At 42.6% G+C, this 12,635-nt stretch overlaps 2 protein-coding genes across 2 annotated transcripts in view; one reads left to right on the forward strand and one right to left on the reverse strand.

Moving 5' to 3' along the window:
- LOC125486850 (Golgi-specific brefeldin A-resistance guanine nucleotide exchange factor 1-like) overlaps positions 1-6,940 on the reverse strand; it is a 21,680-nt gene extending 14,740 nt beyond the window's left edge. The window contains exons 1-2 of the mRNA XM_048616206.1: positions 6,808-6,940; positions 5,483-5,571 (exon numbers count right to left, since the gene is read on the reverse strand). Of these exons, the coding sequence (XP_048472163.1) occupies positions 5,483-5,571; positions 6,808-6,919 (201 nt within the window). The 5' untranslated portion in view covers positions 6,920-6,940. The remainder of the gene's footprint in view (positions 1-5,482; positions 5,572-6,807) is intronic.
- A 112-nt stretch (positions 6,941-7,052) lies between these two features.
- Positions 7,053-12,635, forward strand: part of LOC125486851 (Golgi-specific brefeldin A-resistance guanine nucleotide exchange factor 1-like) — a 46,649-nt gene continuing 41,066 nt past the window's right edge. Inside the window, exon 1 of the mRNA XM_048616207.1 lies at positions 7,053-7,090. Coding sequence (XP_048472164.1) covers positions 7,053-7,090 — 38 coding nt within the window. The remainder of the gene's footprint in view (positions 7,091-12,635) is intronic.

The raw sequence follows: 12,635 nt of genomic DNA on the forward strand, positions 1-12,635 counted from the left end.
CCCTTCTTCAGAAAAAGGGTCTGAAGAAGGGTCTAGGCCCGAAACGTCAGCTTTCCTGCTCCTCTGATGCTGCTTGGCCTGCTGTGTTCATCCAGCTCTACACCTTGTTATCTCAGATTCTCCAGCATCTGCAGTTCCTACTATCTACAGAGAGATATTGATAGGTTAAGTATATATGCAAGAAGTTAGCAAATGGAGTATAAATGTGGGAAAACGTGAAGTTGTTCATTTTGGAAGAGAAAACAAAAAGAACAGAATATTATCTAAACGGAGAAAAACTGGAGAAAGCTGCAACATTGAGGAACTTGGGGGTATTTATCCACAAAACACAGAAGGTAAGCATACAGGTGCAGCAAGTAATTAGAAAGGTTAAAGAAGGCAGTTCAGAGAGAGTTCACAAGGATGATCCCTGGTATGGAGGGACTGTCTTTTGAGTAAAGGCTGAACAGTTTGGGTTTCTACTCAGAATCATAGTCTCACAGCATAGTAACAGAACCTTTGGTCTACCTTGTCCAAGCTGACTAGCTATCCCAAACTTAAGAAGTCCCATTTGCCTGTGTTTGGTCCATATCAATCAAAACCCTTCTTATTCACATATGTGCCCAAATGTCTCTTAGAAGTTTTAACCGTCTTCACCACATCTCCTGGAAGTTCACTCTACACACACACACCACTCTGTGAAAAAGTTGTCCCTCAGGTACCCTCCAAATATTTCCCCTACAACTCCACCTGTGCCCTTCACGTTTGAATGCTCTCAACCTGGGGAAAAGACCTCAGCTATTCACTTTATTTACGTGCCCCATGATTTGATACACCCTTCAGCCTCTAACACTCCAGGGGAAAAAGTTCCAGCCTATCCACCCTCTCCTCATAACTCAAACCCTCTTGGCTTGGCAATATCCAGGTAAACTCTTTTCTCCCCCCACTTTCTAATTTAACAACATCCATTCTTCAATGGGCCGAATGGCCTAACTTCTGCTCCTATGCCTATGGTCTTCTTCAGGGTAACCAGAACTGTATGCAGTACTCCAAAAGTGGCCTCACCAATGTCCTGTACAGCCTCAACATGATGTCCCAACTTCTGTACTCAATGCTCTGACTAATGAAGGCAAGAGGCCAAATGCCTTCTTCACCACCATGTCTACATGCAGTGTCACTTTCAAGGAACTATGAATCTGCACCCCTAGCTTCCTCTGTTCAACAACGCTTCCCAGAGCCCTACCATTAACTGTATAAGACGTGCGCTGGTTTGCCGTACCAAAATGCAACACCTCACATTTATCTAAATTGAACTCTGCCAATTCTCAGCCCATTGGCCCATCTGATCAAGATCTCTTTGTACTCTTAGAGAACCTTCTTCACTGTCCACTATACCACCAACTTTGGTGTCATCTGCAAACTTACTAACCATAACTTCTGTTATATCAACAATTTGGAGGAGAACAAAAGTGGACCCAGAATCAATCCTTGCCGCACACCATGGGTCACAGGCCTCCAGTCTGAATAACAACCCTTTACCACCACGCTGTCAACTACCATCAAGCCAATTTCATATCCAATTGGCTCTCTCTCCCTGGATCCTATGCGACCTAATCTTACTAACCAGTCTACCATGTGAGATCTTGTCACAGACCTTGCTAAAGTCCATGTAGACGTCTACTGCTCTGCCTTCACCTATCTTCTTGGTAATCTCTTCAAAAAACTCAAATGAATTTGTAAGATACTATCTCCCATGCACAAAGCCATGCTGACTATCCCTAACCAGCCCTTGCCTTTCCAAATGCACGTTATTTGTCTCTCAGAATACCCTCCAACAACTTAACCACCACTGATGTCAAGCTCACCAGTCTACAGCTTCCTCACTTTTCCTCACAGCCTTTCAGAAACAATGGCACCACATTTAGCCACCCTCCAGTCTTCTGGCACTTCACCTGTAGCTGTCAATGATACAAATATCTCTGCAAGGGGCCCTGTAATCTCTTCCCTAGCTTCCCACAATGTTCTGGGACAACACCTGATCAGGTTGGGGGATTTATCTACCTTTGTGCATCTTAAGACCTCCAGCACCTCCTCTTCTGAAATGTAGATAAAATATCACTAATCATTTCCCCAATTTCCCTTGTTCCATAACTTTCTCCGCAGTAAATGCTGAGGCAAAACATTTGTTTAATTTCTCTTCATGTCCTGCGGTTCCACACATAGACAGCCTTGTTGATCTTTAAATGGCCCTATTTGCTCCCTTGTAAATCTTCTTCTTAATGTACTTGTAGAATCTCTTACGATGCTCCTTAAACAACTGCGTCATGTGCCCTTTCTGCCCTCCTTCATTTACTTCTTGTACTCCCACCTACCCCCCTGCACCACCACCACCTCCACCTCCCCCCCCCCATCCCCATACTCCTCCAGGAACTCACTTGATCCTAGCTGTCTGTACACAGCATATGCCTCCTCTTTTTTCTTGACCAGAGCCCCAATATCTCTAGTCATCCAGTGTTCCCTGTACCTTCCAGCCTTGCCCTTAACACTAACAGAAACATACTCTCTCTGAACTCTCATTAACTCCTTTTTGAAAACCTCCCACACGCCAAACATCCTTTCACCTGTGAACAGCTTCCCCCAATCAATTTTTGGGAGTTCTCCTCGAATACCATCATCTCATTGAATGACAGAGTATACTTAATAAGCTGAAAGGTCTACTTCAACTCCTCATGGTTTTACATGGTTGTCATTTCCCTAACTTTTATTAAATCCCACATTTTTATTGAATATAAATTTCACCATCCATCACAGCAGGATTTGAACCTCCATACTCAGGACATTTTCAGGTTCTTTGGGCGGCACAGTGACTCAGTGCCAGGAAACCAGGATCGATCCCAACCTTGGGTGACTGTCTGTGTGGAGTTTGCACATTCCCTCCATGTTGTGTGGATCTCCACCAAGCGCTCTGGTTTCCTCACACAATCCTCGGATATGCAGGTTAGGTGGACTGGCCACGGTAAATGCTGGGATCAGGTGGATCTGGGTGAGCTGCTCTTTGGGGGAAGGGTGTTGACACAGGCTTGATGGACCACATGACCTCTATCTGAACTGTAGGGATTCTACGATTCTTAATTGCTCGCCAATGACATTACACTGCACCAGCACCTCATTTACAGGCAAAGAAATATTACCATGTGTGAAACACAAAATATTAAATTCGAAGTTAAATAATTAGTTGCCACAGGTACACAAACAACACCCAGTTGTACCTTGCCACCACCTCTCTCGACTACCACGGTTGCTGAATTATTTGACAATTATCAAACATTCAGTACTGATGGGTAGAAATTTCCTTCAATTAAACATTGAGAGCACTGGAGGCTTGATCAAAGACAATGACTTCAAACTCCTGAACTGCCGACTTCACTCACCTTTCTGGTAATGATCCGCAACTACATCAGTCCGTTTAACACCTCAATATCTCTTTTGATGATGAGTTAAGACTCTGAACTCTTCTCATGCCACAGTAAGGCTCGGCTGCTTCTACCGCCGTATCACCTGACATTTCCACAGTCTCAGCCCATCAGCTCCTGAAATCCTTAACCAGGTCTTCATTTACTCTAAATCTTCCAGTGCTCTCCTGGTTGGTCACAAGACTCTTACCCTCAAACTTCAGGTTATCTCAAAATACTGCCAACCATGACTTAACCAGAGCCAAGCCTTGTTCACCCAATAACCACTGACCTACTCTGGATCCTGGGCAATCGACATCCTGATTTACAAATTCTCATCCTTGTTTTTAAATCCCTCCATTTCCTCCCCCTTACTATAACTGTAATCTTCTTGAACCTCACCATCCTTTGGGACCTTGGAACGCCTCTCGATTATTCCTGATTTTAATCACCCACCCCTCTGCCAAATTACTGCCTATTTCTTCAATTTCCTTGATGCCAGAGTGACTCGCTTTCTCACTGCCTTTGTAACAACTCTGGGAGTGTGATAACCCATCTCCAAGATCCTACCAGAAATTCTGTGTCTCCTGTTGTAACTCTGAATAAGGTTTTTCACTTGATGGCGGAGGCTGAGGAGCAAGCGGATAGTAGTTTACAAAATTATGAGATGCATGGATACATTGGAGTTTAGAAGCATGAGAGATGATCTTATTAAAACAAATAGGATTCTTAAGGGGCTTGAGGGGATAAATGCTGAGAGGACGTTTCCCTCATGGGAGAGGCTAGGAAGAGATGGCATGGTCTCGGAAAAAAATGGGGCACCAATTTAAGACTGAAATGAGGAGGAATTTCTTCTCTCAGAGAGTTGTCTCTTTGGAATCCCTTGCTACAGAAAGCTGTGGGGACAGAGTCCTTGTGTATATTTAGTGTGTCTTGGATAGACTCTTGGTCAAAGATTACAAGATAAGGACACAAAAGTAGAACTTAAGAATGTCCGATCAGCCATAATCCTACTGAATGGTACAGCAGGTTCAAGGGACTGAACAGTCTACTTCTGTTCCTTTATTTTATGGTCTAACTTGATAATCGCTGTGATAAAATCTGCAGTTAAAATTTTTTGACAAGATAGGAAGAGGACATTAGTTGGGGGCGCCCAAAAGCTTGGACAAAGTTGGAGGAGGTGTCACTTAAACAAAAAGGAGCTGGGCATCAATGGGAAAGATTTACAGAGATACTTAACTGTCTTAACCTAAGACTTCCAATGATGGGCATTCCGAGGAGAGCTTCTAAGGACCCAAAGACATTAAGAGTTTTGAGGATGTAGACTACATTTATGGATACAGTTGAATATTGGGTTAAGGAGAATCTAATTATTTTTAACTATAATTTAATTATATTGTACCTATTCATTTCTGCCTAATTTTCTGAGAAGACTACTGGGGACAGGAAGGGGACAGGAAGAGTAGGAGGAAATTCCTCCAAATAACAATCTTCTGGAAGAGGGTTTTATGCAGGTATATAGAATGGAAAAAGCCAGAAACCATTCCACACCTTGATAGTTTTATGGTTATTTGAGCAGCAATTTGATCTGTAGCAATACTGTTGCAACAAGGCAGCTATATAACATCTCATGCCAAACCACTTGCGAATTGGAGAAAGAACACAGGAGAGACTGCTTAACATGGAGTACAAACTGGTTGCATGTCAATTAGAGTCACATAGTCATACAAAGTCATAGCACGGAAACAGGCCCTTCGGTCCAATTCGTCCATGCCAATATATGCCTCTAGAAGGTCACCCCTCAGCCTTCCACCCTCCAGGTAAAAAAAGCCCCAGCCTATTCAGCCTCTCCCTACAGCTCAAACCCTCCAACCCTGGTGACATCCTCATGAATGCTTTCTGAACCCTTTCTAGTTTCACAACATCCTTCATGTAGGAGGAAGACCAGAATTACACACAATTGTCCAAAAGTGGCCGAACCAATTAGTCAAACAAAAGTAATATTTTACTTTTGCTTCAAATGAATGCTCATAACTGTATGAATTACTTACCTTTTTCTTGCTTCTAATCTCCGATAGTTCCTGAGGGCTTGGCAGGAACGAAGAAAATCGAATTGGTTTCTTGGGCGGCCTCTTCTCTACTGCAAGCGAAGATATCAGAGTTCAAAATCCTATGTTAATTATGAAAACATCTACGTACAGAAATACAAAAATAAACACACAATTTGCATTTTAACAGCTAATTTCCGACCAGAAATATGTTCCTTACAATGCAGAAAAAACCTGACCCCTAACAAGCCCAGGAATGTGAGAACAATCTTTCATGTGCAGCAAAATAAACATCACTTTTGAGTGAATCCTGATCCTAAAAAGACTGGCGACAAAGGACCGAATGTTTACAAATGGAACATTGGCACATCTTAGAAATACAAAGTTGCATTTACCTTGCCCATCCATCTCATTTTGAAAAGAAACCCTAAATAGCTGTCTTGATATTGACTATTTCAATATTCCTTGATAACAAAACTGTTTCCACAAATCTTCCTGGCCGTGGGAGAAGCTCACTAGCCTATCCTAATCTTGGCATTAATACCAAAACATAGAGGCTCTGCTGGATAACCATCAGGCTTAGTAACCATAACTAATTTTTGTCACTTGTGTGGCTCAAGGACACTGCAAGCAAATGCAATATACTTATGACAGCTGAGATACTGGCTAACTCAGCAAAGTCCACAAATTAACTTTGGCGTCTTTACTGGCCTCAGCCCTAAATACAACATTAATAGCCTAGAAGGGTTATGCTTTACTTTTTAATCCAAGTTCAAATGGTCGGAAAGAAACTCTACAAACAACTCAGTTATTTACCCAACTGTGCTATAGTAAAACAAAAGCAAAATACTGCAGATGGTAGAGATCTGAAGTTCCAAACAAGAGTCATTGGACTGACAACATTAACTGTTGTGAGACATACTGACTTCGTCCAGCAATTTCAGTTTTTACCTTGGCTGTACTGAAGTTAAGAAAAGCTCTATACATTAATTTTACATTATTGCATTTGTCTTGCACAGAAGTATTTTCTTGTCCATAAAATGCATCAAATACAACTACTGTCAGCAAAGACATTGCCAAAAAACGCTACAAATAAGAAATTGCAAAGATATGAACATTTGTATTTTGTCATGGTTATTGATCTATGGTAGAATTTTGTCAAAAGACATGTTCTTCGCAATAGGATCCAAACAGACAAGGGACTAAAGTTCAGGTACTCAAAACTATGGGCTAATGTCTTGGTGCAGTACTCAGTGCTTAAATTCTAACCATGTAACTCAAGGATTTTTAAAAACCTGGGTGCTTTTTAATTAAGCTTGAAACATTACCCGTTTCACCTTCCTCTGCAACCTGCCGTCCCAATTTCATTTTTTGAGCCATAAGGTGGCCGCTGGTTGGGGGGTGAGGTAGTGATGTTTCCACGTCCAAAGGAAGCGACATGCCACTGTTCCCTGCCTTTTCGATACCTGCCCAGGACGTAAAAAGACTTGGATTTATTAACTGCATTGCCGTTTCGAACTTCAAGTTGTCCAAAACACTTCTAAAACGTTGTTACTACTGTAATGTAGTAAGCATGGCAGCCAACTCGTGCAGAGCAAAATTCCAAAATAAGTAAATGTGATAATGGCCAGATAATCTGCTTTACAGTGTCAGTGAGATATAATTGTCAGTCACACAGGACTCCCGTGCTCTTCTTCAAAATAATGTCACAGACTTTATTTTTCACATTCAACTAACAGGGCAGAAAGGGCTTGGTCTATCCTTTCACTTGAAAGACGACACTTCCAAAAGCACCACATTGGAGCCTCTACTTTGCGCCCAAGATTTGTGCCCAACTCTCAGGTGTGCAACATAAACTAAAAACTTTCTGGTTCAGGGTTAAGAGTGTTACCCACTGCATCATGGTTAAGCAGGTACTACAGAATGCACATGGTGCACAACAATTATTTTATTTCAGTATATGTAAAAATGTCTTGCTGTTGCCACTGCTGGTTTCTGCTCCTAAAACATAATACAAAACAGCGCAGGAATCAGCCCTTCGGCCCACCAAGCCTGCGCCAATTCCTAATCTTCATTAGATCTGCAACCTATTTCCCATGCATGGTTGCATGGTTTCTATCCCTCTGTTTGCCTCCCGTCACGTATCTATCAAGTCACACCTTAAACGTTGTTAACATGCTTGTTTCCACCACTTCCATTGGCAATGCATTTTAGGCACCCACTACCATCTGTATGAACAATTTTCCCCTCATTTCTACCCTAAAATTTTCCCCTCTCACCCTGAACATTTGCCTTCTTGTACTTGACCTTTCCACCCTGGGAAAAAGTCTCTGACTATTCACCCTATCTATGCCACTCAATTTTGTAGACCTCTATCATGTCGCCCCTCCACCTCGGTCTTTCCATTGAAAACAATCGGAGTTCATTCAACCTCTCTTCATAACTAAAACCCTCTAGACCAGGCAAGATCTTGGTAAATCTTCTCTGCACCCTCTCCAAACCATCCATATGCTTCTGGTAGTGTGGCCACGCAATATTCCAAATGGGGCCAAACTAAAGTTTTGTACAGCTGTAACATAGCTTGCCAACTTTTATATTCGATGCCCTGGCTGATGAAAGCAAGTGTGCTGTATGCCTTTTTGACGACCTAACCACCTGCGTTGCCACTTTCAGGGATCTGTGGACCTGTACACCCAGATCCCTCTGTATGTCAATGTTCCTCAGGGTTCTGCCAATGATTGTATAATTCACACTTGAATTTGATCTTCCAAAACGCATCACCTCACATTTGTCTAGATTAAACTCCATCTGCCATTTCTCTGCCCAAATCTGCAATCTATGCTCCACTGTATCCTTTGATAATCCTCCTCATTATCTGCAACTGCGTCAATTTTGGTGTCATCCACAAACTCACTAATCAGACCACCTACATTTTTCTCCATATCATTTATATATATACACATTACAAACACTGATCCCTGCAGAACTTCACTAGTTACTGATCTCCAATCTGAAAAGCACCCTTCCACCATCACTCTGTCTTCTTTGACCAAGCCAGTTTTGAATTCATGTTGCCAGCTCACCCCATATCCCAAGAGATTTACTTTTTGTACCAGCCTGCCAGGAGTTACCTTATCAAATTCTTCCTGAAATCCACATAGACAACATCCACTGGTGTCATTCTTGTGACAATCATTCTTGTCACCTCCTCAAAAAACTCAATCAAATTGGTGAGACAAAACCTCCCTACACAAAACCATGATGCCCAACACTTAAGTCCATTTGCTTCCAAATGTGAATAAGTCCTATTTCTCAGTATCTTGACCAACATCTCCACCAGTGACATCAGGCTCACCGTCCTGTATTTACCTGGATTGTCTCGGTTTCCCTTCTTAAACAAAGGAACAAGGTTAGCCATTTTTCAGTCCTCTGGAACCTTGCCTCAGGCCAAAGAAGATGCAAAGATATTTGCTAAGGCCCCAATTATTTCCTCCCTTGCCTCCCACAGTATCCTGAGACAGAACGCATCTAATACTGGGAATCTGTGTACCTTAACGTCTTTCAAGACACCCAAACACTTCCTCCTTCCTTATGGTGATCTGCCAAGCCTATATACACACACATTTCCCTAACCTCAACGTTCCTTTCTTTGGAGAATATCAATGTAAAGTTCTCTTGTAGGATCTCACCCGTTTCCTCTGGCTCCAGACATAATCTCTTTCCTTTATCCTAGAGTGGGTCTACTCTTTCCTTAGCGATCTCCTGTTCCTAATATATGCAGAAAATGCCGTGGAATTCTCCTTAACCCTGCTGGCCAAGGACATTGCATAGACTCTTTAGCCCTCCTAAGTCTCCATTTGAGCTCAGTCCTATTTTCTCTACATTCTTCAAAGGCTTCATCTGTTTGTGGTTGCCTAAACTTAGGTATGCTTCCATTCTTTTTGACTGAGCTGATAATTTCCTGTCATCCAAGGTTCCTGAATCCAGCCATTCCTTCATTTTCACAGAAACATGCCTGTCCTGCACTCTAATCAACTGTACTTTAAAAGACTCCCATGTGTCAGATGTGGATTTACCCTCAAACAGCTGCTCCCAATCCACATTCACCAATTCTTCCCTAAAACAGTTACAGTTGGCCTTCCCCCAATTTAACACCTTTATCCAAGGTTCACTCTTGCCCTTATGCAAAGTATATGAAAACTTATGAAATTATGGTCACTGTTCCCCCACTGAAACTTGAATCACCTGGCAAGGCTCATTTCCCAATACCAGGTCCAGTATGGTTAGCAAATTAGGAATATTTAGGACTGATGGGCCCTTGGTAGCATGGATTAGAAGTTGGCTAAAAGATAGGAAACAGGTGGTAGGTATAGATGGGCATTTCTCAGACTGGAGACGAGTTGAAAATGATGTTCTTCAGGCATTGGCAAGATGAAATGTAGAAGAAGTAACATGGAAAGACGATACAGGCTCAAATAGTACAACTTTGAAAGGAGTACAGGAGCAGAGGGACCTTGGGAGTTCAAGTGCTTCATTCTCTGAAGGTGGTCAGGCATGTTGAAGCAGTTGTTAAGAAGCCTTATAGGATCGTTGGGTTTAGAAATAGAGGCATAGAGTATAAAAGCAAGGAAGTGATGTTACACCTCAACAAATCATTGGTCAGGCCACATTTGGAGTATTGTGTTCAGTTCTGGGCATCTTATTTAAGAAAGGAAGTTAAAACTCTGGAGAAAGTGCAAAGGAGATTTACTACAATGATACCAGAGATGAGGGATTTTAGACACAATGAAAGTCAGAGAAATTGGGCTTATTGTTATTGGAGCAGAGACATTTAAGAGGTGACTTCATTGAGGTATTCAACATTATGAACTATTTTGCCAGGGTAAAGAGGGATGTTCTGTTTCCACTAGTTGATTTGTCAGTAACTAGGGGTCACCATTTCAAGATTGTCAGCAAAACAGCTAGAAGTGAGAGGAGCAGAAGATTCTTTCCTCGGATAGTTGCTGAGATTTGGAATGTACTACCTGGGATAGGAGTGAAGGCAGATGCACTAGAGGTTTTAAAAGAGAGCTGGACATATATTTGAAAGTCATGAATTTAGAGGATGACTATAGATAGGACTGGAGAATGGAACTAGCTGGGTAACTCTGTTGGGAACCTGTACAAACACAATGGATCGAGTGGCCTCCTTATGTACTGTAAAATTCTACAATTCTAAAGGGAAGACAACACCGTTTTGTTCAAAAAGGGCAGCCAAATCCATAACTACACAAAGGGACACAGCACTCAACGACCATCAGAAAATTAGATGATGCAAATACGTGAACGGTTAATTTAACAGTAAGCTGTTTTACCTTGTGCTGTGTTCTAGGGGACAACAGAGATGCATTGTAAATACAAGCATGATTGTAGAGTCAATATTTATCAGAGACTTATACTGAGACCTTAAAGGCATGATTTGATGACATGCATGCGTCACTGTCAATCTGGCATTAATCAGTAATAAAACGTTCCAGCAATAATTTGTGGTGGTTATGGAACAGTTCAGGATACAACGTAACAAATAATCCAACAAAAATACATCTGCAAATTAACTATATGCTGCCTTTCAGAGTAAGTGAGTTTTTAAAATCACAGTAGTCACCTCTATTTTTTGAAATGATAACAGGCATCTTTCAGCGAACTTCAAATCATCAATCCAGAGGAAGATTTGTCAATCTGACACTCCAGGGAAAATAGCCCCAGCCTATTCAGTTTCTCCCTATACCTCAAACCCTCCAACCCTGGTAGAATGCTTGTAAATCTTTTCTGAACTCTTTCAAGATTCGCAACATCCTTCCTATCACAGGGAGGCCCAAACTACACACAGTATTCCAAAAGTAGCTTAACCAATGACCTGTACAGCCTCAACATGAGCTCAATGCACTGACCAATAAAGGTAAGTATACCAAACACCACCTTCACTTCCCTACTTATCTGCAATTCCACTTTCAAGGAAGTATGAACCTGCATCCAAGGTCTCTTTGATCAGGAACACTCCTCAGGACCTTACCATTAAGGGGGGCATGGTGGCTCAGTGGTTAGCACTGCTGCCTCACAGCACCAGGGACCCGGGTTCAATTCCACCCACGGGCGACTGTCTGCGTGGGTTTCCTCCAGGTACTCTGGTTTCCTCCCACAGTCCAAAGATGTCCAGGTGGGTTGGCTAAGCTAAATTGCCCGTAGTGTTCAGGGATGTGTAGATTCAGTGGGTTATAGGGGGATGGGTCTGGGTGGGATGCTCCAAGGGTCGATGTCGACTTGTTGGGCCGAAGGGCCTGTTTCCACACTGTAGGGATTCTACGATCTATGATTAAGTGTACAAGTCCTGCCCTGATTTCCAAAATGGAGCACCTCACATTTATCTGAAGTAAACCTCAACTGCCACACCTCGGCCCATTGGTCCATCTGATAAAGATCCCGTTGGACTCCGAGGTAACCTTCTTCGTTATCCACTGCACTTCCAATTTTGGTGTCATCTGCAAATTTCTAACCACACTCCTATATTCACATCCAAATCTTTTATATAAATGATGAAAAGCAGTGGACCCAGCACCAATCCTTGTGGCCTCCAGCCTGAAAACAAACCTCCACCACCACATCCTGTCTTCTACCTTCGAGCCAGTTCTGTATCCAAATGAGACAATAAGTATGGGGCTGGAGGAACACTGCAGGCCAGGCAGCATCAGAGGAGCAGGAAAGTTGACATTTCGGGTCAGAGCCCTTATTCAGAAATAGGAAGAGGTAAGGGAGCTAGGAAATAAATAGACAGAGGACGGGTGGGGCTGGGGAAGGTAGGTGGGATGGTGATAGGCCAATATAGGTAGGGAGTGTTGGGGCAGAGAGGTGGGAGAGAAGATGGACAGGTTATGTCACATCGAGGCGGGTTGGACGTGGGTCGAGGCTGGGGGTAGGGAGACTTTAAAACTGGTTACCAATTTTAACTCTTAGTTCCACCCAAATAACTTCCCTGGATGTATTCCCAGGAATATCCTCCCAAAGTACAGTCATAATGTTATCCCTAATCAAAAATGCCACTCCCCATCATCTCTTGCACAACTCCCAATGCCACACAGACACAGACACAGACACAGACACAGACACAGACACAGACACA

Source organism: Rhincodon typus, chromosome 34 (genome assembly GCF_021869965.1).
Source record: "Rhincodon typus isolate 14 chromosome 34, sRhiTyp1.1, whole genome shotgun sequence".
In the NCBI taxonomy this organism is placed as follows: Eukaryota; Metazoa; Chordata; class Chondrichthyes; order Orectolobiformes; family Rhincodontidae; genus Rhincodon; species Rhincodon typus.